The 21,574-nt window shown below is 42.7% G+C and overlaps 1 protein-coding gene and 1 long non-coding RNA gene across 3 annotated transcripts in view; one reads left to right on the forward strand and one right to left on the reverse strand.

Annotated features, from left to right (window-relative positions):
* Positions 1 to 21,574, reverse strand: part of ECHS1 (enoyl-CoA hydratase, short chain 1) — a 329,387-nt gene that overhangs the window by 88,477 nt on the left and 219,336 nt on the right. For both annotated transcript variants that reach the window (XM_073586319.1, XM_073586318.1), the window contains exon 4: positions 21,080 to 21,179. In XM_073586319.1, the coding sequence (XP_073442420.1) occupies positions 21,080 to 21,179 (100 nt within the window). The remainder of the gene's footprint in view (positions 1 to 21,079; positions 21,180 to 21,574) is intronic.
* The window catches only part of LOC141098482 (uncharacterized), an 85,425-nt gene that overhangs the window by 2,885 nt on the left and 60,966 nt on the right, over positions 1 to 21,574 (forward strand). The gene's annotated exons all lie outside the window — the stretch shown is intronic.

Here is a 21,574-nt window from a genome sequence, read left to right on the forward strand (position 1 = left end):
AAAGTACACTTTTTCATTCCTATCATGCTACTTTGCATTAATTCCTGAATATCACATGAAGGGTTTTCATTATGTATAGGAGTGAAGTTTTTAAAATGGTATCACTTTTGGCGGTATTTCAATATATAGGACCCTTAAACTCACTTCAAACCTGGATAGATCCCTAAAAAAAATGCTGTAAATATCCTTGAAAAAAATGAAAAATTACTGCTACCTTTTTCAACCTCCTAAAATGTTAACAAAATAAAATAATATTTTCCAAATGTTGCTGATGTAAAACAGACCTGAGGGAAATGTTATTCATTAATGTTTTTCTGTCGTATGATTATCTGGATTAATTCATTCAAAATTTTTAACCCCTTAGCGACAGAGCCAATTTGCTATTTAAAGGGAACCTGTCACCTGTTTTTGCCGCTATAAGATGCAGCCACTGCCTTTCAGGGCTTATATACAGCATTCTATAATGCTGTAGATAAGCCCCAGATCCGACCTGAAAGATAAGAAAAATAAGAAAAGTAAGTTTTATTATACTCACCCGGGGGGAAGGGGGGCGGTCCGGTCCGATGGGTGTCGCAGGTCCGGGGCCTCTGCCTCCCATCTTCTTGTGATGCTGCCCTCCTGCTTGCTTCATCACTCCCGGCATCACACTCCTGTGCAGGTGTACTTCTCTGCCCTGTTGAGGGCAGAGCAAAGTACTGCAGTGCGCAGGTGCCGGGAAAGGTCAAAGAGGCTCGGAGCCTGCGCACTGCAGGAATTTGCTCTGCTCTCAACAGGGCAGAGAACTAGTCCTGCGCAGGAGCACGATGCCGGGGAGTGATGAAGCAAGCAGGAGGGCAGCATCACAAGAAGATGGGAGGCAGAGGCCCCGGACCTGTGACACCCATCGGTCCCGACCGCACCGGACCACCCCACCCCTGGTGAGTATAATAATAGTTATTTTTCTTATCTTTCCGGCCAGACCGGGGGCTTATCTACAGCACTATAGAATGCTGTAGATAAGCCCTGAAAGGCAGTGGTCGCATCTTATAGCAGCCAAAACAGATGACAGGTTCCCTTTAATGACCAAGCCAATTTTTTACATTTCTGACCACTGTCACTTTATGAGGTTGTTTTTTCATGACATAATGTACTTCATGTTTGTGGTAAAATTTCTTCGATATGACTTTCATTTATTTATGGAAAACCGAAAATATGGTGAAAATTATTAAAATTTAGCAATTTTCAAACTTTTAATTTTTATGTCCTTATATCAGAGAGAGATATCACACAAAATACTTAATAAATATTGTTTCCCAGATGTTTACTTTACATCAGCACAATTTTGGAAAAAAATTTTTTTTGTAAGGAAGTCATAAGGGTAAAAGTTGATCAGCGATTTCTAATTTTTCTAGTATAGACTGTAGGTGGCGCTAGTAACTGTAGAAAAGAGAGAGGAACACTTGCTGCAAATTAGGAACACACACCACCAATGTGATCAATAAAATATAAATAAATATTTAAAATTTGCGCTTAATAATGAACTCCTTTAGCTTGTAATGACCTAAAAAATACACACAAATGAATTGGATTGCTTCAAATTAGGTAGTTATTACCTTAAGGTGTAATCTGAGCGAATGTCTGGACTCCAGAGGACCAGTAAAGAGCGCTGTGTGTCTTGATGTGAAGTCAGATTGAATGGTGTTTGCCAGATAAACATGGGTTAATACAACGGCTCTTCAGGAGTGCTGTTCCGGCCGGTGACAGAGACTCCACGCTCCCCTCTTCCAGCAGCGTGCACGATGTGAAGCTGTGGCGTGAGATGAGCCAACAGGACCTTCGTGATGTCACCGGTTACGTGATAGATTACAGGGAGCAATTCCTCTCCGACTAGTTTCGGAAAAAACACGGTTTCCTTCATCAGGGATGGTCCAATGGAGGAATTGGTCACCTTAAATATCTTCTGGTACAACCCTTAATTGAATCCAAATAATTCAACCTCACAGCTTAACCCCTTAGGTGCAAGACTGTAAAAATCCACTGACTCTCTATGCGGGACATTTGCTTAATATAGTCTCCTTTTCTCCAACTTTTGCGCACAACTTGGAGACCTGTGATCGTTGTTCCCATAGGGGATCCCCAATGATATTCGCAATAGTGTTTAGACAAGGGATGTCCTAGGAATTTTTTATTTATATTCCTAAGGTACTCATTCACCCTTACTCGTAATGGAAGCTTTGTGCATCCTATATATAGTTTATCACAGGGGAATCTTAATGAATAGATAGCCCCTGCTGTGTTACACATAATGAACCCGGATTTTAGATATTTCATTTCCGTTGGATATGATAAACTGTTTTTCTGTTTTCAATGTTTTACGAATCCTGCAACCGCGGCATGGGTAATAGTCGGGTCTCTGACCAAAGGGACTAGATTGGGGTACCTTTCTTGAATTGGCTATAGGTACTGTTGGTGCCACTAGATTCCCCAAATTTCTTGCCTTTCTATAAATGAATTTTGGCTCCATTGGTAATAGATCTCCTATGGTCTTATCTTCCTGTAAAATCCCCCAGTATTTTTTTTACAATTTTTCTCAGAATATGAGTATTTGCACTGTACTGGGTTATGATTGGGAAATAATCATTCATATCATATTGTGAGTCATGGTTATGTTTATCTTGGAGTAAGTTATCCCTAGGAATATTATTTATTTTTTCTCTTTCATCCAGAAGGAAATCCTCTCTATATCCTTTCCCCTTAAATTTATCCATTAGTGTATTTGTTTCATCTAGAAAATCTTGTTTTCGTGAACAATTTCTATGTACTTGTATAAATTGACTCTTTGGGACATTGATGAGCCAAGAGGGTAAATGACAACTGTACAGTGAAATATAGCTATTAGAGTCAGTCAGTTTATGATATGTTTTAGTGTGGTTCTCACACAGCACTCCACCGAGGTAGATGGCTTCAGATTCCCATCTACCCACATAGAGATTGGCATAGCTGGGCGCGAACCTGGTCCCCATAGCTGTGCTCCACCGCTGGGAGTAGTTCGTCCCATAATAAAAATAATTTTGAGTTAAAATAAAGTCAATACATTCAATAATGAAGGAAATTTGTTACTCTGGCCATAAATCTGATTCAGTTAAAAAATGTTTTGTTGCTTGACATCCTTTTATCGTGTTGGATCACAGTGTATAAAGAAGTAATATCGAGTGAGCCTAAAATATAATGATCCTGCCACTGAATATCCCTTAAAATATTTAAAACATGTGAACTGTCTTTTAAATGGGAGGGAAGTGTAGATACTACTTTTTGCAAATGGCAGTCCATGTACTTAGACATATTAGCAGTAAGGCACTGGATTCCCGAGATAATTGGTCTTCCCGGGGGGTTAATAAGATCTTTGTGGGCTTTTGGCAAATAATAAAAAAATGCTATCCTTGGATGTGGAGTGTCAATAAATTCAAATTGTCGTTTATTTAAAATACCTGAATCATAGCCTTTCTTAATAAGCGTTTTCATCTCATGTTTATAAGTATCCGAAGGATCCTTGGTTAATTTTTCGTATGTTTGCCTGTCACTCAAAAGTCTTAGCAACAAATTTCCTTTACTATTGAATGTATTGACTTTATTTTAACTCATAATTATTTTTATTATGGGACGAACTACTACTCCCAGCGGTGGGGCGCAGCTATTGGGACCAGGTTCACGCCCAGCTATGCAAATCTCTATGTGGGTAGATGGGAATCTGAAGCCATCTACCTCGGTGGAGTGCTGTGTGAGAACCTGGTCCTCTGGCGTTGCTTCATCGACGATGTCCTTTTTATTTGGTCAGGGGGTCCAGATTCATTGACACAGTTTTTAACGGACATAAATAAAAATCAATATTTTTTAAATTTTAATGCGGTGACGAGTAGGGTGTCAATAAATTTTTTTAGATCTTAATATTTTTATAGACAATGGAACTATCCACACTAAAACATATCATAAACCGACTGACTCTAATAACTATATTTCGCTGAACAGTTGTCATTTACCCTCTTGGCTCATCAATGTCCCAAAGAGTCAATTTATACAAGCACATAGAAATTGTTCACGAAAACAAGATTTTCTAGATGAAACAAATACACTAATGGATAAATTTAAGGGGAAAGGATATAGAGAGGATTTCCTTCTGGATGAAAGAGAAAAAATAAATAATATTCCTAGGGATAATTTACTCCAAGATAAACACAACCGTGACTCACAATATGATATGAATGATGATTTCCCAACCATAACCCAGCACAGTGCAAATACTCATATTCTGAGAAAAATTGTAAAAAAATACTGGGGGATTTTACGGGAAGATAAGACCATAGGGGTTCATTATTAAGCGCAAATTTTAAATATTTATTTTGATTTCTAATTTTTACAACAAAATTTATAAAGGTTTTTTTTTTTTTTTGTTTTTTTTTTTAGGGACCACGTCACATTTGAAGTCACTTTGAGGGGTGAAATTGACAGAAAATACCCAAAAGTGAAATCATTCTAAAAATTGCACCCCCAAAGGTGCTCAAAACTCAAGAAGTTTTTTTAACCCTTTACATGATTCACAGGAACTGAAGCAATGTGGAAGGAAAAAATTATAATTTAACTTTTTTTCACAAACATTTTTAATTTAGAACCAATTTTTTTTATTTTCACAAGTGTAAAAAGAGAAAATGAACCATAAAATTTGTTGTACAATTTCTCCTGAATATGCCAATATCCCATATGTGGGGGTAAACCACTGTTTGGGCACACAGCAGAGTTCGGAATGGAAGGAGCGCTGTTTGACTTTTTCAACACAAAATTGGAATTGAGATTGGACGTCATGTTGCGTTTGGAGAGCCCCTGATGTGCCTAAACAGTGGAAACCCCCAATTCTAACTCCAACCCTATACCCAACAAACCCCTAACCTTAATCCCAACCCGAACCTTAATCCAAACTCTAAACCCCAACACACCCCTAACCTTAATCTCAACCCTAACCCCAACACATTCCTAACCACAAGCCTAACACTAACACACACCTAACCCCAACCCTAGCCCCAACCCTCACTTTAGCCCAACTCTAACCCTAGTGGGAAAATGGAAATAAATATATTTTATTTTTTTCCCTAACTAAGGGGGTGATAAAGGGGAGTTTGATTTACTTTTTTTTATTACTGTGATAGGGTCTAGCACAGTGATCAAAATGAACCAATAGGAAAAATCTCCTATTGTTGCCGGGTGCCGGCCAACAGATGGGCGCATTGCACATGCGCCCGCCATTTTCTCCCGGACGACATTGGCGGCTCGGGGGACTTAAGGGGGGGCATGCAAGGACACCAGAGGTATTGGAGGAGTGATCCCCAGGTACCCCTGGTAGCAGAGACCCCGAAAAAATTCAGACGCTGGGGAGCGCTATAGCCTTAACACCTTTCTGACATGAGATGAACTATCCCGTCCACGGTACCCTGGCCCGTATGACCAGGGATGGGATAGTATGTCTAAGCGATCAGCAGCGCTCCGGGGGGGCGCCGCTGATCGTGGCCGGGTGTCAGCTGATTATCACAGCTCACACCTGGCACTATGTGTCAGAGGCGGTCACAGACTGCCCCCCGGCATGCTAACCCCTAGCACACAGCGATCAAACATGACCGCAGTGTACCGGGGGACTTGTGAATCTTCGGCAGGGAGAGGGCTCCCTCCGTGCTTCCCTGAGACCCCCAGGGCAGCACGATGTGCTGCGCTGCTCTGAGGCCCTCTTTCCCTGCCGGCCCCTGATCCAAGATGGCCGCAGGGCCTTCAAAGAGGCGGCTTCCTCAGTGCCTGAAGAGAGCAGGCACAGAGGAAGCCTGTGCTGCGCCTGTCAGATCGCTGATCTGACAGAGTGCTGTCCAAACTGTCAGATCAGTGGTGTGTCCCCTTGGGACAATAATATAAAGTAAAAAAAAAACAAAAAAACAGTGTAAAAATAATAAAAAAATCCCTAAATAAATTTAAAAAAAATATTCCCTAATAAATTAATTTTTTTAAATAAAAAAATATAAGTACACATTTAGTATCGCTGCGTCCACAACCACCTGCCCTATAAAACTGTCCCACTAGTTAACCCCTTTAGTAAACCACTTAAATAAAAATAAAGAAACAAGCAAAACACAATGCTTTATCATCATACCGCAGAACAAAAAGTCCAATAACGCGCAATCAAAAAGACGAATATAAATAATCATGGTACCGCTGAATACGTAATCTTGTCCCGCAAAAAACGAGCCGCCAAACAGCATCATCGGCAAAAAAATAAAAAAGTTATAGCTCGCAGAATAAAGCGATGCAAAAATAATTATTTTTTTATATAAAATTGTTTTCATTGCATAAAAGGGACAAAACATAAAAAAAACCATAAATGAGGTATTGCTGTAATCGTACTGACCCAAAGAATAAAACCGCTTTATCAATTTTACCGCATGTGGAACGGTGTAAAGGCACCTCCAAAAAGAAATTCATGAAATGCTGGTTTTTGTTCATTCTGCGTCCCAAAAATCGGAATAAAAAGCGATCAAAAAATGTCACGTGCCCGAAAATGGTACCAATAAAAACGTTAACTCGTCCCACAAAAAATAAGACCTTACATGACTCGGTGGGTCAAAATATGGAAAAATTATAGCTCTCAAAATGTGGTGATGCAAAAACCATTTCTACAATAAAAAGAGTGCTTTAGCGTATGACCGCTGCCAAACATAAAAACCCGCTAAAAATAGTAATTCAAACCCCCCTTTATCACCCCCTTAGTTAGGGAAAAATGATAAATTTAAAAAAATGTATTTATTTCCATTTTCCCATTAGGGTTAGGGCTAGGGCTGAGATTAGTGTTAGCGGTGTGCTGGAGTTAGGGTTGGAGTTAGACTTGGGGGTATCCACTGTTTAGGCACCTCAGATGCTCTCCAAACACAACATGGCATCTGATCTCAATTCCAGCCAATTCTGCATTGAAAAAGTCAAACGGTGCTCCTTCCCTTCCAAGCTCTGTCATGCGCCCAAACAGTGGTTTACACCCACATATGGGTATGAGCCTACTCAGGAGAAATTGCACAACAACTTTTGGGGTCCAATTTCTCCTGCTATCCTTGGGAAAATAAAAAATTGGGGAAAAAAATAGAATTTTTGTGGAAAAAATGATTTTTTTTATTTTTATGGCTCTACGTTACACACTTCTGTGAAGCACTTGGGGGTTCAAAGTGCTCACTACACATTAGATAAGTTCCTTGGGGGGCCTAGTTTCCAAAATGGGGTCACTTGTGGGGGGTTTCAACAGTTTAGGCACATCAGAGGCTCTCCAAACGCGACATGACACCCCATCAAAGTCTGCATTCCAAAACATCACTACTTCCCTTCCGAGCCCCGAAGTGTGCCCAAACAGTAGTTTTCTCCCACATATGGGGTATCAGAACACTCAGTATAAATTGGACAACTTTTGGGGTCCAATTACTCCTGTTACCCTTGGGAAAATAAAACAAAATTGGGGACTAAAAGATAATGTTTGTGGAAAAAATGATTTTTTTATTTTCACGCCGGGCGTTATAAACTTCTGTGAAGCATTTGGGAGTTCAAAGTGCTCACCACACATCTAGACAAGTTCCTTGGGGGGTCTAGTCTCCAAAACAGGGTCACTTGTGGGGGGGTTCCACAGTTTACGCATTTCAGGGGCTCTCCAAAAGCAACATGACACCCGCAGACCATTCCATCAAAGTACGCATTGCAAAACGTCACTACTTCCCTTCCGAGCCCCGACGTGTGTCCATACAGTAGTTTTTTCCCAAATATGGGATATCAGCGTACTCAGGACAATTTGGACAACAACGTTTGGGATCCAATTTCTCCTGTTACCCTTGGGAAAATAAAAAATTTGGGGACTAAAAGATCATGTTTGTGGAAAAAATATGATTTTATTTTCACGCCCGGGCGTTATAAACTTCTGTGAAGCCCTTGGGGGCTCAAAGTTCTCACCACACATCTAGATAAGCTCCGTGGGGGGGTGTAGTTTCCAAAATGGTGTCATTTCACTGTTTTGGCACATCAGGGGCTTTCTAAACGCGACATCGCGTCCAATCTCAATTTCAGCCAAAAAAGTCAAATGACGCTGCTTCCCTGCCATGCGCCCAAATAGTCGTTTACCCCCACATATTGGGGTATCAGCGTACTCAGGACAAATTGCACATTAACTTTTGGGGTCCTGTTACCCTTGGCAAAATAAAAATTGGGGGTGAAAACGTACGGTTGTACGTTATAAACTTCTGTGAAGCCCTTGGGGGTTCAAAGTTCTCACCACATATCTAGATAAGTTCCTTGGGGGGTCTAGTTTCCAAAATGGGGTCAATTATGGGGGGTTTCCACAGTCTAATTTCTCCTGTTACCCTTGGTAAAATAAAAAAAATTGGACCTGAAGTAATTTTTTAGTGAAAAAAGTTAAATGATAATTTGCTTTGAACATTCAAAAAATTCTTGTGAAGCACCGGAAGGGTTAATAAACTTCTTGAATGTGGTTTGAGCACCTTGAGGGGTGCAGTTTTCAGAATGGTGTCGCTTTTGGGTATTTTCTATGATATAGACCAGGGGTGGGAACGTCCGGCCCGCCATATCCATCTTGTGTGGGCCGCAGCCACTTTCCCCATTTTTTTGGCCGCAGGCCCTTTGAAGAGCACTTGGGGGGCAATGAGTGCCGGGGGGTAATGATTGGAGTCTGCACTTGGTAGATGGGTGCATTGGGGAGACGGCTGTTCTGGGTAGACGGCTGCACTGGGGAGACGGCTAATCACGGTACCTCCGGCCGCATGTACCCCACATGTATTCAGGCTGTCCAGCAGCCGCAAATCATGCATATGCGTCGACAAACTAAATCTCCGAGCATGACAAAATTCTCGGAGGATACCCGAGCATGCTTGGGAAAACCCGAGCAACGAGTATACTCGCTCATCATTATTAATAATTTCATACGGCCCCGAACGCTATTATAAAATTCTAAATGTCCCTTGGCAGAAAAAAGGTTCCCCACCCCTGATATAGACCCCTCAAAGTGGCTTCAAATGTGATGTGGTCCCTAAAAATAAAATGGTGTTGTAAAAATGAGAAATCGCTGGTCAAATTTTAACCCTTATAACTTCCTAGCAAAAAAAATTTTGGTTCCAAAATAGTGCTGATGTAAAGTAAACATGTGGGAAATGTTATTTATTAGTTTTTTTGTATGCCACATCTCTGTGATTTAAGGGCATAAAAATTCAAAGTTGGAAAATTGAGAAATTTTCGCCAAATTTCCATTTTTTCCACAAAAACGCAAGTTATAGCAATGAAATTTTACCACTAACATGATGTACAATATTTCACGAGAAAACAATGTCAGAATCACCAGGATCCATGGAAGCGTTCCAGAGTTATTACCACATAAAGGGACAGTGGTCAGAATTGTAAAAATTCGCCCGATCATTAGGCTGTGTGCACACGCTGCGGATTAGGTGCGGATTCATCCGCGCGGATTTTGTAAAATCCGCAGGTGAAACCGCAGGTCAAAATACCTTCGGTTATACCTGCGGATTGCTCTGCGGTTTTGCCCTGCGGTTTTTCATCTCCTCAATGGAGGAGATGGCAAACCGCAGGGGAATCCGCAGAAAGAATTGACATGTCAGTTCTTTCTGTGGATTGAAAACCGCAGATAATCCGCGTGGAAAATTCCGCACCGTCTGCACTGCGGTTTTTGATTCCCATAGGGAATCATGGTACTGTACACCGCAGCAAAAACTGCTGCGGGTCCGCAGCGGCCAAAACCGCTGCGGAACTGCAGCAAAATCCATAGCGTGTGCACACAGCCTTAATGTGCAAATCACCCTTGGGGGGAAAAGGGGTTAAATCTCAACGGCGTTAAAATGCGACTCTGCGGTTTAAGTATTCTTAACTGCCGCCATTAAAAGGAGTATCGGTGGTCAGTAAGGCCAGGTTCATACTGAGTTAAAGCAGCCCATTCAATGCATAGCGTTGACGGGCTGCGTTAACGCTATAGCATAAAGCGATCGAGTTATGCTATACTGCTAGCGTAGATAATTCATCTGTGCTAGTGGTGACGGAGCCTCAGAAGCTGCAGCCCGCATCCAAGGCTCCGTCACTGAATGATGGCACATCGCTAGCGCATGCCGATTATGGCATGCGTTGGTGATGCGCCTGATAATAGGGGTTAATGGCAATGTCATAACGCAGTATGAACCCAGCCTAAGGGTTTAAATCATACGTTTTTTTACATTTTTGTCAAAAAAACATATTTGGTTTCGCCGTATTCAGAATCACCAAAGATTGTATTAGCACCAAAACGGTATCATTAAAAACGTCAGCTTGGCATGCAAAAAATAAACCATCACCCAACCCGAAATCATGAAAAATGGAGACGCTACGGGTATTAGAAAATGGCGCAATGTTGTTTTTTTTTTTTGTTTTGTTTTTTTTACAAAGTTTGGAATTTTTTTTCACCACTTTCAAGTGTGGGATTGCACTTTTTTTTGCAATTTCACCGCACTTGGAATTGTTTTCCCGTTTTCTATTACACGACATGGTAAAACCAATGGTGTAGTACAAAAGGACAACTCGTCCTGGGAAGAAGGGGAGCAAAAAATGAAAACGCAAAACCGGAAAAAGCTCTGTGGGTTAAGGGGTTAACATCTAGCATGTGAAGTCACTGTTCCTCTGCATTTTTAGGATTGTTAAAAAAAGAGGGAAGGACAATTTCTTGGTTCCTATGAAATTTAGATGCGATTTTTTGGAAGATATGATGGGTCTAGTCTCAAAATAACTTATATCTTGCGAGATCTGTGTAAACGGGTGGTTGACAATAGAGCCTGTAAGTCACTGACCCTGCGTGCTGATGCTAGGGCCACTAATATTACTGTCTTTAGGGTGAGTACCTTGACTGGTAATCAATTTAAGGGCTCAAAGTGAGATCTTGTTAATGCTTCCAGGACTAGGTTTAGTTTCCAAAGAGGTATTTCTGGGGCCGGTATTGGTCTCGATCTATCACATGCTTTAATAAACCTCATTATCCACCTATCTTCCTCTAGGTTATGCAGATACTTTCACCTTAAATGTGCTAGTGGCCACGCCCATCCAGATATCCTTTAGAAGAAACTCTAATATGGTCTTTATCAGAACTTTTCTACCAAATTATTGTCCGGAACTAGACTAGAATTTTGCCCATGTCCTACCATATACCCTAGTTGTTAATGGTTTCCTGGCCTGCAGCAGAGTATATACTAAGGCTGGAGGAGAAGCCCATTTGGATTAATAGTGACCTCTCAAACTCCAGCCCGTCAAATGCAGGCCTGCCCTCGGGATGACAAACTGGGCCATGCTTGAGGAGACAGGGATATCAGGAAGAAACCAGCGATCCCACAAGGACATCATCCTCATCCACGAAAACCATTAACTCATGGGCCAAAACGGAGAAATTAGAATGGCTGCTCTTTCTTCCCGAATCTTCCTCAGCACTGCTGGAATCAACAAATGGGGAAAAGGCTAGTTAGAATTCCCAGGAAATATGTAGTGCACCCACTGCATATAGCCTCTTTTTCGGATTTAGAGAGCAGAAGGTTTTTGTTTTTCTGTTTTGCTTGTTTGCGAACAGGTCTATAGCTCTGGCAAAAATTAAGAGACCACTGCCCATTTTTATAAACATCTGCTTCTCTACATGTCTGACAGCCATTCCATTCCAGTGTCAGTTGAATTCCAACCAGAGTACACCTCATTCTACCTAATGTGCTTCTGATTAGGTGATCACTTGAACCAAATCTTACTTAATGAAGGAAAGTATAAAAAAACCCTGCTTTAGTGCCGCACACAAGGTTATCCTGGAAAAATAGTCGATTCCTTCTGCTCAGGCCTCTGAGGACTGTTTTTTTTCCAGCAGGACAATGCACCATGCCACACAGCTAAGTCAATCAATGTGTGGATGAAGGACCACCACATCAAATCCCTGTCATGGCCAGCCCAATTTCCAGAACTGAATTCCATTGAAAACCTCTGGAATGTAATCAAGAGGAAGATGGATCACAAACCATCAAACAAAGAACTGCTTAACTCTTTGTACCAGGAGTGGCATAAGGTCACCCAAAAGCAGTGTGAAAGACTGGTGGAGAGCATGCCAAGACACATGAAAGATGTGATTAAAAATCATGGTTATTCCACAAAATATTGATTTTTGAACTCTTCCTGAGTTAAAACACTATTATTGTTATTTCGAAATGATTATGAACTTGTTTTCATAGCAATATTTGAGGTCTGCAAGCACTGCATTTTTTTTTTGTTCTTTTGACTATTTCTCATTTTCTGAAAAAATTACAAAATTTCGTGCTTGGAATTTTGAAGACATGTTGTCAGTAGTTTATAGAATAAAAGAGAAATTTACATTTTACTCAAAAATATACCTATAAGGAGAAAAAACAGAGAAACTGAAAATTTTGCAGTGGTCTCTTAATTTTTGCCAGAGGTGTATTTATAGATGCACCCATTGTTCCAAAATTTGTTGGAATATTACTGGATTCAGCTCCCATTACCTTTGTTTTAGCATATTCCGACTGAGGAAGTCTGCTCTATCCTTTTCCTTCCCTGTTCCGTCTCCGACATCTAATTTGTAATCTCTGATTATCGGTTTGTTAATATTTGCAGTAATTTACTAGTAAGAATATAGAGAAACTTACATTTTCATAGACTTTATTTGTTTGCAGTGTTTTGGCTTCCTCTAGTGGTCCGAGTCATATTCACAGTCTTATCTTTTGTTGTTTTTTCCATTTCCTATGTCTGAATCTCCTCCCTTCTTTTGCAATACATTATGGTAGCTTTCCCTCCACTCTCCTCCACTTTCCTTCAGCCTGTATCTAAGAAGGAGCTCCTCCATTGCTGTCCCCTTGAGATTGCATTGCCGGTATGTATTTATATTCTTTACAGTTAATTCCTGTCCAAATATTAGCCTCCCTTAGGCTGGTTTCACACTTGTGTTTTTTTGCGCTGCGTTTTTGCGCATACATTTTTTCCCTATACTTAACATGGGTGCGCATTGTCATGCGTTTGTACGCGTTTTTTCGTAATGTGCGCCCGGGCGCACAAAATGCATCCTGTTGCATTTCTTGTGCCTCTGACGTGTCTCAAAAAAAACGCATGTGCACGCAATGCGCACGAAATTCACCCAAAAACCCATTAAAGTCTATGGGAGCGCTGGCGCGCGTCAGCGCAAAAAAGCATGCGTTTTTGCTAAAACCATGCGCATGATGCGTTTTTTATGCGCGTTTGCACTGTGCACGCAAGCACAAAAAGACGCAAGTGTGAAAGTAGCCTTAGTCCGTTCTACTCCTGTGTCAGCTACTAGTGTGTAAATGTTCATTTACAATGTATGTCACGTATAAATGTATTTCTGTTGTACCCTGTACTGATTGTTTACAGTTTCACAGCGCTAATGTACAGTCAAGTTCAATAAAAGCACAGACTCAACCACAGTCTCATTGGACCCCGGTATAGCGGTTTAGCTGTCTGTATAAGCTGCAATAAGTCTGCTTAATTCAGTGAGGACTGAACATTCCCTCTTACGTGGAGCAAGGTCAGTACTAACAGATGTTGTTTCATAAACCGAAGGATCTCCTCTGTCACCAACATCAGAGGGCGAGATCTGGAATTCACTGTGACAGATTCTTTCAGTCCAGCGACTAAGCCCTGGGATCAATGGAAACATGAGAAAGTGTAATCTTGCCTTCTAAAAAGCCGTTGAGCCTTTTCTCTTCTTTTAGGATGTCCTGCTGTAAATATCTGGAGTGTATCTAGGCCCACTGGACCATCGGAATACAGGATGTCATTGTCCCCAGCAGCGAAATAGCCTTCCTTAGAGTCATAACCGGTCTGTTAACTGCTGCTGTTATTAGGGTTATGATCCTGTTCTTTTCTTCCGGTAGACGACAAGTCTTTATTTCAGAGTCCAAGATAAGCCCCTAAGAACGACTGACTCCTTAGGAGTTCCAGTTTTGATTTCTACAGATTTAATATCCATCCTAGCTGGGTCTGGCTGGCTCTGACTTGCATCAGTTGTGATTGTAGTCTTCTATTGATCTGTCGTTCATTAAAAAAATCATCCAGATACAGGACTATCAAAATATTTTTTTCTCGAAGATGTGTGGTTACTTCTAGAATAATCTTAGTAAATATCCTTGGAGTGATAGACCAAAGTGTAGGGCCCTGAACTGAAAGTGCCTGACTTGTTTGTTTATATACAAGGTTACTATCAGGTATTGATGGTCTCTCACATGGATTGGGACATGGAAATAAGCGTCTTTTAAGTCCAGGACACTCATAACAGCCCGGGAACAGCATTTTTATGGTCGATCCTATGGACTACATCTTGAAGGGTCTGTAGACCAGAAACTTGAATAGTCCCTTCAGATTGACTATAGTCCTGAAGGTACAGTCAGATTTTCTTACCAGGCATATGGGAGACTAGAATCTTTTCCCCTGCTGCTGAATCGGCATCTCCACCAGAACCTGTTACTAATTCCACCTTCAGGGCAAATTGTCCCCCAGAAGTTAAGGAAGATGAATTTCTGTAGGTGTGACAGGGAGTTGAATTTTAGAGTAGAATTCTAGTCTCATCCCTGATTGTATCATGTTCAGAATCCAGGAATTGGATGATATCCTCTCCCAGGCGGGCCAGAAGTGCGACAGCCTTCCTCCTACCTGGGGAGCCGTCACTTAGAGGGCTTTCTGGCCTCAGAGGAAAGGCCCCTAAACATCAGCTCCTTTACTTCCTATCCTTCCACTTCCCCTGTTGTCTAAGGGGTTTGTTCCGGTTATATCTTCACTTACGAAAGGAACTTTTATACTGTTGAATGGACACTCTGGGAAAGCCCTTCTTCCTATATGCTGCCTTATTCAATATTATATATAAATGGGCAACCCCGGGCCAGCTCTTGAGCCAAAATGCTCTACAAGGCACATAAGGTAAATTTGCTGACCTGGCTGCCAACCTGACTGAATCCACAGACATATCTGCGAGGAAGGCAGCAGCTCCCTGCATTAGTGGAAGATTTGACGTGATCTTATCCCTAGGGGTGTTTTTCCTGATTTGATCCTCAAGCAAACCATCATAGATCTGGCCTTGCAGGTTGCTGCTATTGCTGGCTTTAATGCCCCTACTGACGATTCCCATGCTTGTCCCGAAGACTGCCCTTCAACATGTGGTGGTTTTAATTACAGCAGGATCCTACCTACTCATAAATAAATACAGGCTTTTCTGAGGGAGGTATCTACATTTACCCAGGAAATCTAACTTCAGCCTAAGAGAAGTATTCACACGTAGGGAGCCAGCAGCGTGGGACTACCTTGTCGTTGGTTTCTGGGCATGCAGAATAGGCCAAATTATACGCTAAGCGCCTCAATTTTTTATCCAGAGCAGTATTGCTATTCATATTTGTGACGACGCCTGGAGTGGACCCTCTGGGTCGTGACACCAACCCTCCCAGGGCGAGCTGACCTAGTGAAGACCACCCCCTATACAGGGAGTGTCAGGGGCAAGCCCCAGGGGGTGAGGCACCACGACTGCTGGCACCAGGCGGCCGGCTCACAGGAGACACGAGTGGGTGAGTGTGTCTGCAGGAACGTGTAAAGCGTGGACACGGGAACACGTGGTATACAGAGACTTCGTTCGTCCGGGTATGAGTGAAGCAGGATGCGTGCAAGGAGCACGTCAGAGCACTGAGTCAGGCAGCAGGTGTGCCAGGAGGTGTAACAGAGTACAGGAGCAGGGTGTGTGCCAGAGGGCACAACTGAGCATAAGACAGAGTGCAGGATTGGTACGTGTGCCAGGAGGCACAACAGAGTAAGAGACTGAGTACAGGATCAGAGCATGTGCCAGGAGGCACAACTGAGTATGAGACAAAGCACAGGGTCCGAGTGTGTGCCAGGAGGCACAACTGAGTATAAGACAGAGCACGGAATTAGAGTGTGTGCCAGGAGGCACAACTGAGTATGAGACAAAGCACAGGGTCCGAGTGTTTGCCAAGAGGCACAACAGAGTGCAAGGCAGGGGACCTGAATACAGCGCACAGCCAGGCAGGGACACGGCAGACCAAGCCAGGAAGCACAACAATAATCAGGCACCTCCCCTAGGAAGAGGTAGCCTGATATAGCACATGATCACGAGAGCTTCCTGGGTCAAGTCCTCCAGTACCATAGAGAGGACTGACCTGGAGACCGAACTGAGAAAAGCGCGCAAGCGCAGACATAACATGGACGAGACAGGGACCTAGGTACGAGAGGTGCGCGTGCACACCCGGCGGGACCCCCGGAGTGACCACGGCCCCGGAAGAGATGACGTCGGGACCGAGGTCCCGCCCCCAGGTGAGCGCAGCGTGTCAATATTTCATATATTCCATGTCTACGTGCTTTAGCACGATAGAGTGCAACTTGTATATTGTTTATGGAGGTGGCTGCTCATTGTAAGCACCTATTCACATTAGCTTGGAAGTGTCAGTCAGTCTTTTTTTTTATTTGTCACTTGTAACAGAAGCAGACATGACTGCTGTTTTTGACCGATCTCAGACAACAAGCACACCACAACTGTATCAATCCACCGTAAGATCTCCGCCTGCACTTCGCTCACAGTTCAGAAGTTTGTCCGGTTCACCTTACTCCGCAGTCTCTCAGCAACGCAGCCAGCTCTCAGTCTCGGAGTGTGGTCACGTAAAAGATTGTTTCCGCCTACATATGACAAAGCTAAGAGGTTGAAATCTATAATCTCCAATCTGTTGGCCACGGAGATGCCTTTACGTCTGGTACATATAGACGGTTTCTGAAAGCTGATGGCCATTGCAGTCCCCCAGTACCAGTTGCCCAGTCTCCATTACTCCTCTAAGAAAGCTGTGCCTGCAGTACACTGGCATGTCACAGACAACATCAGGCGTTCCTTGACTAAATCTATATCTTCCAATGTGCATTTCTACACAGACACTTGGATGAGTAAGTAGGGTCAAGGGCATTAACATCTCACTGACTGGGCACTGGGTGATTCTGGTGGCTGTGGGGGAAGGAGGGAAAGGGGATTCTTCACAAGTTTTGGAATCTCCAATGCTTGCAGGACAAGCCTCTGTATTTTACACTTCTTCTGCCTCCTTCTCTACCTCCTCTAGGGCCTCCACCTGCACCCTCAACCTCTGCCTTGAGACACGCGTTCCAAATGTGCAGAGCGCATCCCCATCACATCCAGATTGCGCAGCCAGGGCTCACTGCAATCAGGCAGTGTTAAATTTGATTTGCTTTGGAGATTGAAGTCATACAGCTGAAAGGTTGTGGACAGCTCTCCAGGCCGAGTTTGAGCAATGGCTGTCTTCACTGAACTTGGATCTAAAGAAGGATGTGTCTGATAACAGTGCAAACCTGGTGGCAGGCCAATGCCGAGACAAGCTCACACACGTGCCTTACATGGCTCATGTCCTCAACCTCGTGGTACAGCAATTTCTCAGCCACTATCCTGTTCTTGTTGAGCGGTTGCAGCAAGTACGGAAGTGGTGTGCTCACTTCTGCCATTTGCACCCCTCAGGTCTTTGTCCATGCCAGTTAACAGGTTGATATGCGATGGGCCGACACAGTGGAATTATACTCTGCACAAGTTGCAGCAGCAACGAGCCCTGATGCAGAATGTCATGTTGAATAGTCTGGGTCAACGCAGTACGGATGTGATGCATATCACGTTTATGGAATGGGCACAGATTAAGGACCTCTGCACCCTTCTGCAGAGTTTCAAAATGGCTAGTAAGATGGTTAGCTCTGACGATGCAGTTATCAGCATCACTATTCCGGTCATCTATATGCTGGAGCAGACTTTGAATAGCCTGGGGGAGGAGGTGGTGGTACCAGAGAAAGGGGAGGAAGCAGAGGAGGTTTCGGAAGGGATAAGATTATCTAAAAGTTCCAGACTGTCGTCACACAGGTGTAAGGATTCCGGACTCTCCTTTGTGCCTGTTCGCCCGTATCCAAGATGAAGTCTTGTATCTCGCCTTGTCATGGAACTTCCTGTCTGTTCTGATTATTTAAGTCCGGGCAATGTGTGTTACTCTTTGCCTGGGTATTTTGTTGCTGTTGGTTCCTCAGTTCCTGCCTGTCTACTGGTAGACTCCCTGCTGCTGTTCATTACTCGGTGCTCAGCCTCTCCACGTTATGCTGCCTACAGTCCTCTGTGTGTCTCACTGATGCTGTCTGTGCTTAACTACTGTCTGGACTTCTAGTGTGGAACTATTCACCTCTGGATCTGCTGTGGCCTGTAAAGAATCCTGACAACACCATCTCCTCTAGGCCTGCGGTGCTGGACTTGTGCGGGACTTTCAGCCCAAAAAGGTACATATTGTGACTTTCTCCTGTTAATGCCACTCCTGTATAATGCTGGTCTTCTACATTTAAAGTGCCCTGTGCATTTCCACCCATATGATTGCTGGACTTCTACACTTTAGTCCTGTGTGAATGCTCATTCATAATGTAGCTTAACTTCCTTATTAAACACGGTGTGCTTACTCTCATACTTACTGCAGGACTGACACGTTTAGTGCCTTGTGCACACCTGCGTCGTATTACTGTTGTACTAGTTCATATTAGGGGTCGCACCCCGCTCTTCATTTACACTGGACATTTCCATATTGTGCTGTGCATTCGTTACTGTAAGTGCTCTGTTAGTTTTGCTTTACTTGCATCATTCTATATTGTGCTGTGTTTTCGTTACTCTTGCAGGAAGTGCTTTGTTAGTTTTGTATCTCTTGTTAATATACACATTTGCATCAACTTTGGTCTCAGTTTCGTATTATCCCACATCATCATATTCCGTAGTACCCATAAAATTGTTACAACAGACGGGTGTCAAGTGAGGATGGATTACTGCAATCGAGGGGGGCTGCTAATATTAGACAAACTGTTAGCGAAGGTGCAAGAGCAGAGGAACAAACGGAAGAGGAAAAGAGGTGATGGTCGAACAACTGTCAGGAGACGAAGAGTATAATTATCCACACTCTGTTGTTCGTGGCTGGTGGGAGCAGATGGATGAAACAAGCATCAGTGTTACCCAGCCACACACACACCATGTGCTTGGACCTCATGGAAGAGCCCGACATATGCGTGCCTTCTTGCTGCACTATCTGCAACATGATCCCTGTATAGTTATGATTTGATGTAGTGCCGACTACTAGGTTGCCACTCTGTTAGAGCCACGTTATAAGACCAAATTTTGCCAGATGCTTCCCGCCCTGGAGAGGGACCCGCGAATACTGGAGTATCAAACCATGCTTTTACACAACCTTAAGTTTTACTCAAGCAAGTAATGAGGCACACAGTGTGTGTCACAGCTCTAGACTTACAACCTTCGGCACGTCAATTCATCAACACCAAAACATAAGCAGCAGCAGTAGTGTAAGTGGCAGAAGCCATTTCTATGAGTTCTTTGACACATTTTTTTTGATCTGCTTGTGCACCAGCACAAGAGTCCAAGTCTGACATGTAGTGAACGAATAGAAAGTATGGTGCATGAGTATCTAGAACTCAATAACAATACCATCGGGGAGGGTTTTGGTCCTCAAAAATGGATGAGTGGCTGGACTGAGCTCGCCTCTCATGCCTTGGAGGTTTTATCATGCCCGGCAGCCAGTCTTCTCTCAGTACGTACTTTCAGCACTGCTGGTGGTGTTCTGACAGATAAGCGCACTCGGCTGTCCCATAAAAGTTGTAGACCGACTAACTTTCATCAAGATGAACAACTCATGGATTTCCAAGGACTTTTGCACCCTAATCGCAGACTGTGCAGACTAGGAGATGTTGAAGTTTTTAGCATGCTGAATTGATCTGGCATAACTGCAGTCTGTGATATCGTTAGTGGGGTGTCTGTGCCTGTTGTTGCTGTAGATGTTAACACTAATTTGTGGAAATGTTAACAGTCCTGGTTGGGTCTCCATCTGCTGGGTTGGCTGTAGTGGAAGAGATGTTGCTTCCCATTATACTATTTCTACTCTGGTGAAATTGATGCCGCTTTGTTGGTGTCTGCCACTGATTTTTTTTAAATTTGAAGACTCCTGATTGAGACACAATCTACTGGGATGACTCTAGTGGAAAAAGTGTCTGTTCCCATTATACTAGTTCGACTCTGGTGAAACTGATGCCACTTTGGTAGTGTGCCACTAATTTTTGGAATTGTGTAGACTCTTTGTTGGTCTCCTTCATGTGTGCTGCCTGTAGCAGTTGGCCTCCTAGACCAGCAACCCTCCACCCCCTTTGAGTCAACTACACGTGTTGCTATCCTGACAATTTTCTGAGAATTGTAGTCTACGAAACTGATATTTGTGCCACCTGAATGTCGCTGAGCATCAAAACAGGTTGAGCTGTTGCATGTGGAATCAGGGTTTCCAGCACAGCAGAGCTACACCGATACCTCACCCACCTTGTCTTAATTTGAAGTTCCATTCAAAGCTTTAAATGCTGGAACAGACCCTGACTCCTCATGCAATACTGATTGCTGCCGTGCCATTCTAAAATTTGTACTGTGGGTGAATTGAGGCCACTTTCCTGGTGTCTGCCCCTAATTTGATGAGTCTTGACAGCTTTTGGTAAAGTTTGAAGGTGTTGTATATGCGATTGTTTTTGCATTTCATTGACTCCAATGGCGTTTGGTTATGGTCAGTGAATATTCGACAAATCAGCGAATATTTCGACAAATCAACAAATATTGCAAAATCGGCGATCGTAATCCTGACCGAACACTGAAATATTCGCTCATCTCTAGTGATGAGATGACAGAGAGCCAGCCTTAACAACTTAGATGCTGAGAATACTATTCATCATGTCAAGGGGATTAAGTCTTTTGGAATCATCATTATCATCATCGATCACAACTGCACTTGACCACCAGATGTAGAACACAGCTAGCATCCACTAGATTTTATCAACAGTATCATACACATATATTCTAAACATTATTATATTCTAATCATTAGAATATTAGTGCACCACAAGTTTTTTGAAACCCCACAATCATCAAGATAAATAAATATACCTGGAATGGTTCCAAGCAAGATTTCAGGCTGCCCAAATTGTGCTTTCTCTCCAGCATAGATAATGTCACACATCATAGCAAGCTCACAGCCTCCTCCAAGCTATATGAACAAAGAAAAAAGTAGACAAATTCATAATGGGACATACAAATTATAAAAAAAAAAAAAGTTACTACAAGGGGTCGTTTCTAGGTCTTAAAGGGAACCTGTCACCACATTTTAGGCTCATCAGCTAAAAATATCTTTGTTTGAGTGTCAGCTATGCATTTCCCAACTACTTTTGAAACCCAAAATAGTATGGCCTAAAAAATGGCACTTCTAAATAGATAATGCTTCAGAAAAGATGCAAGAAGCTAAACGCCATAAAATTAACAAACTAAATTGTTACACTTCATGAATAAAAACTATATTAAAAAAAGATACAGTCCAATGCCTGCAAAAACTAGTCAATAAGTCCAAAACATCCAAGATGAGGATAAGTATCATTAAGCTCACAA

Source organism: Dendrobates tinctorius, unplaced genomic scaffold (assembly GCF_039654945.1).
Source record: "Dendrobates tinctorius isolate UK_male_01 unplaced genomic scaffold, ASM3965494v1 ptg000092l, whole genome shotgun sequence".
NCBI lineage: Eukaryota > Metazoa > Chordata > Amphibia > Anura > Dendrobatidae > Dendrobates > Dendrobates tinctorius.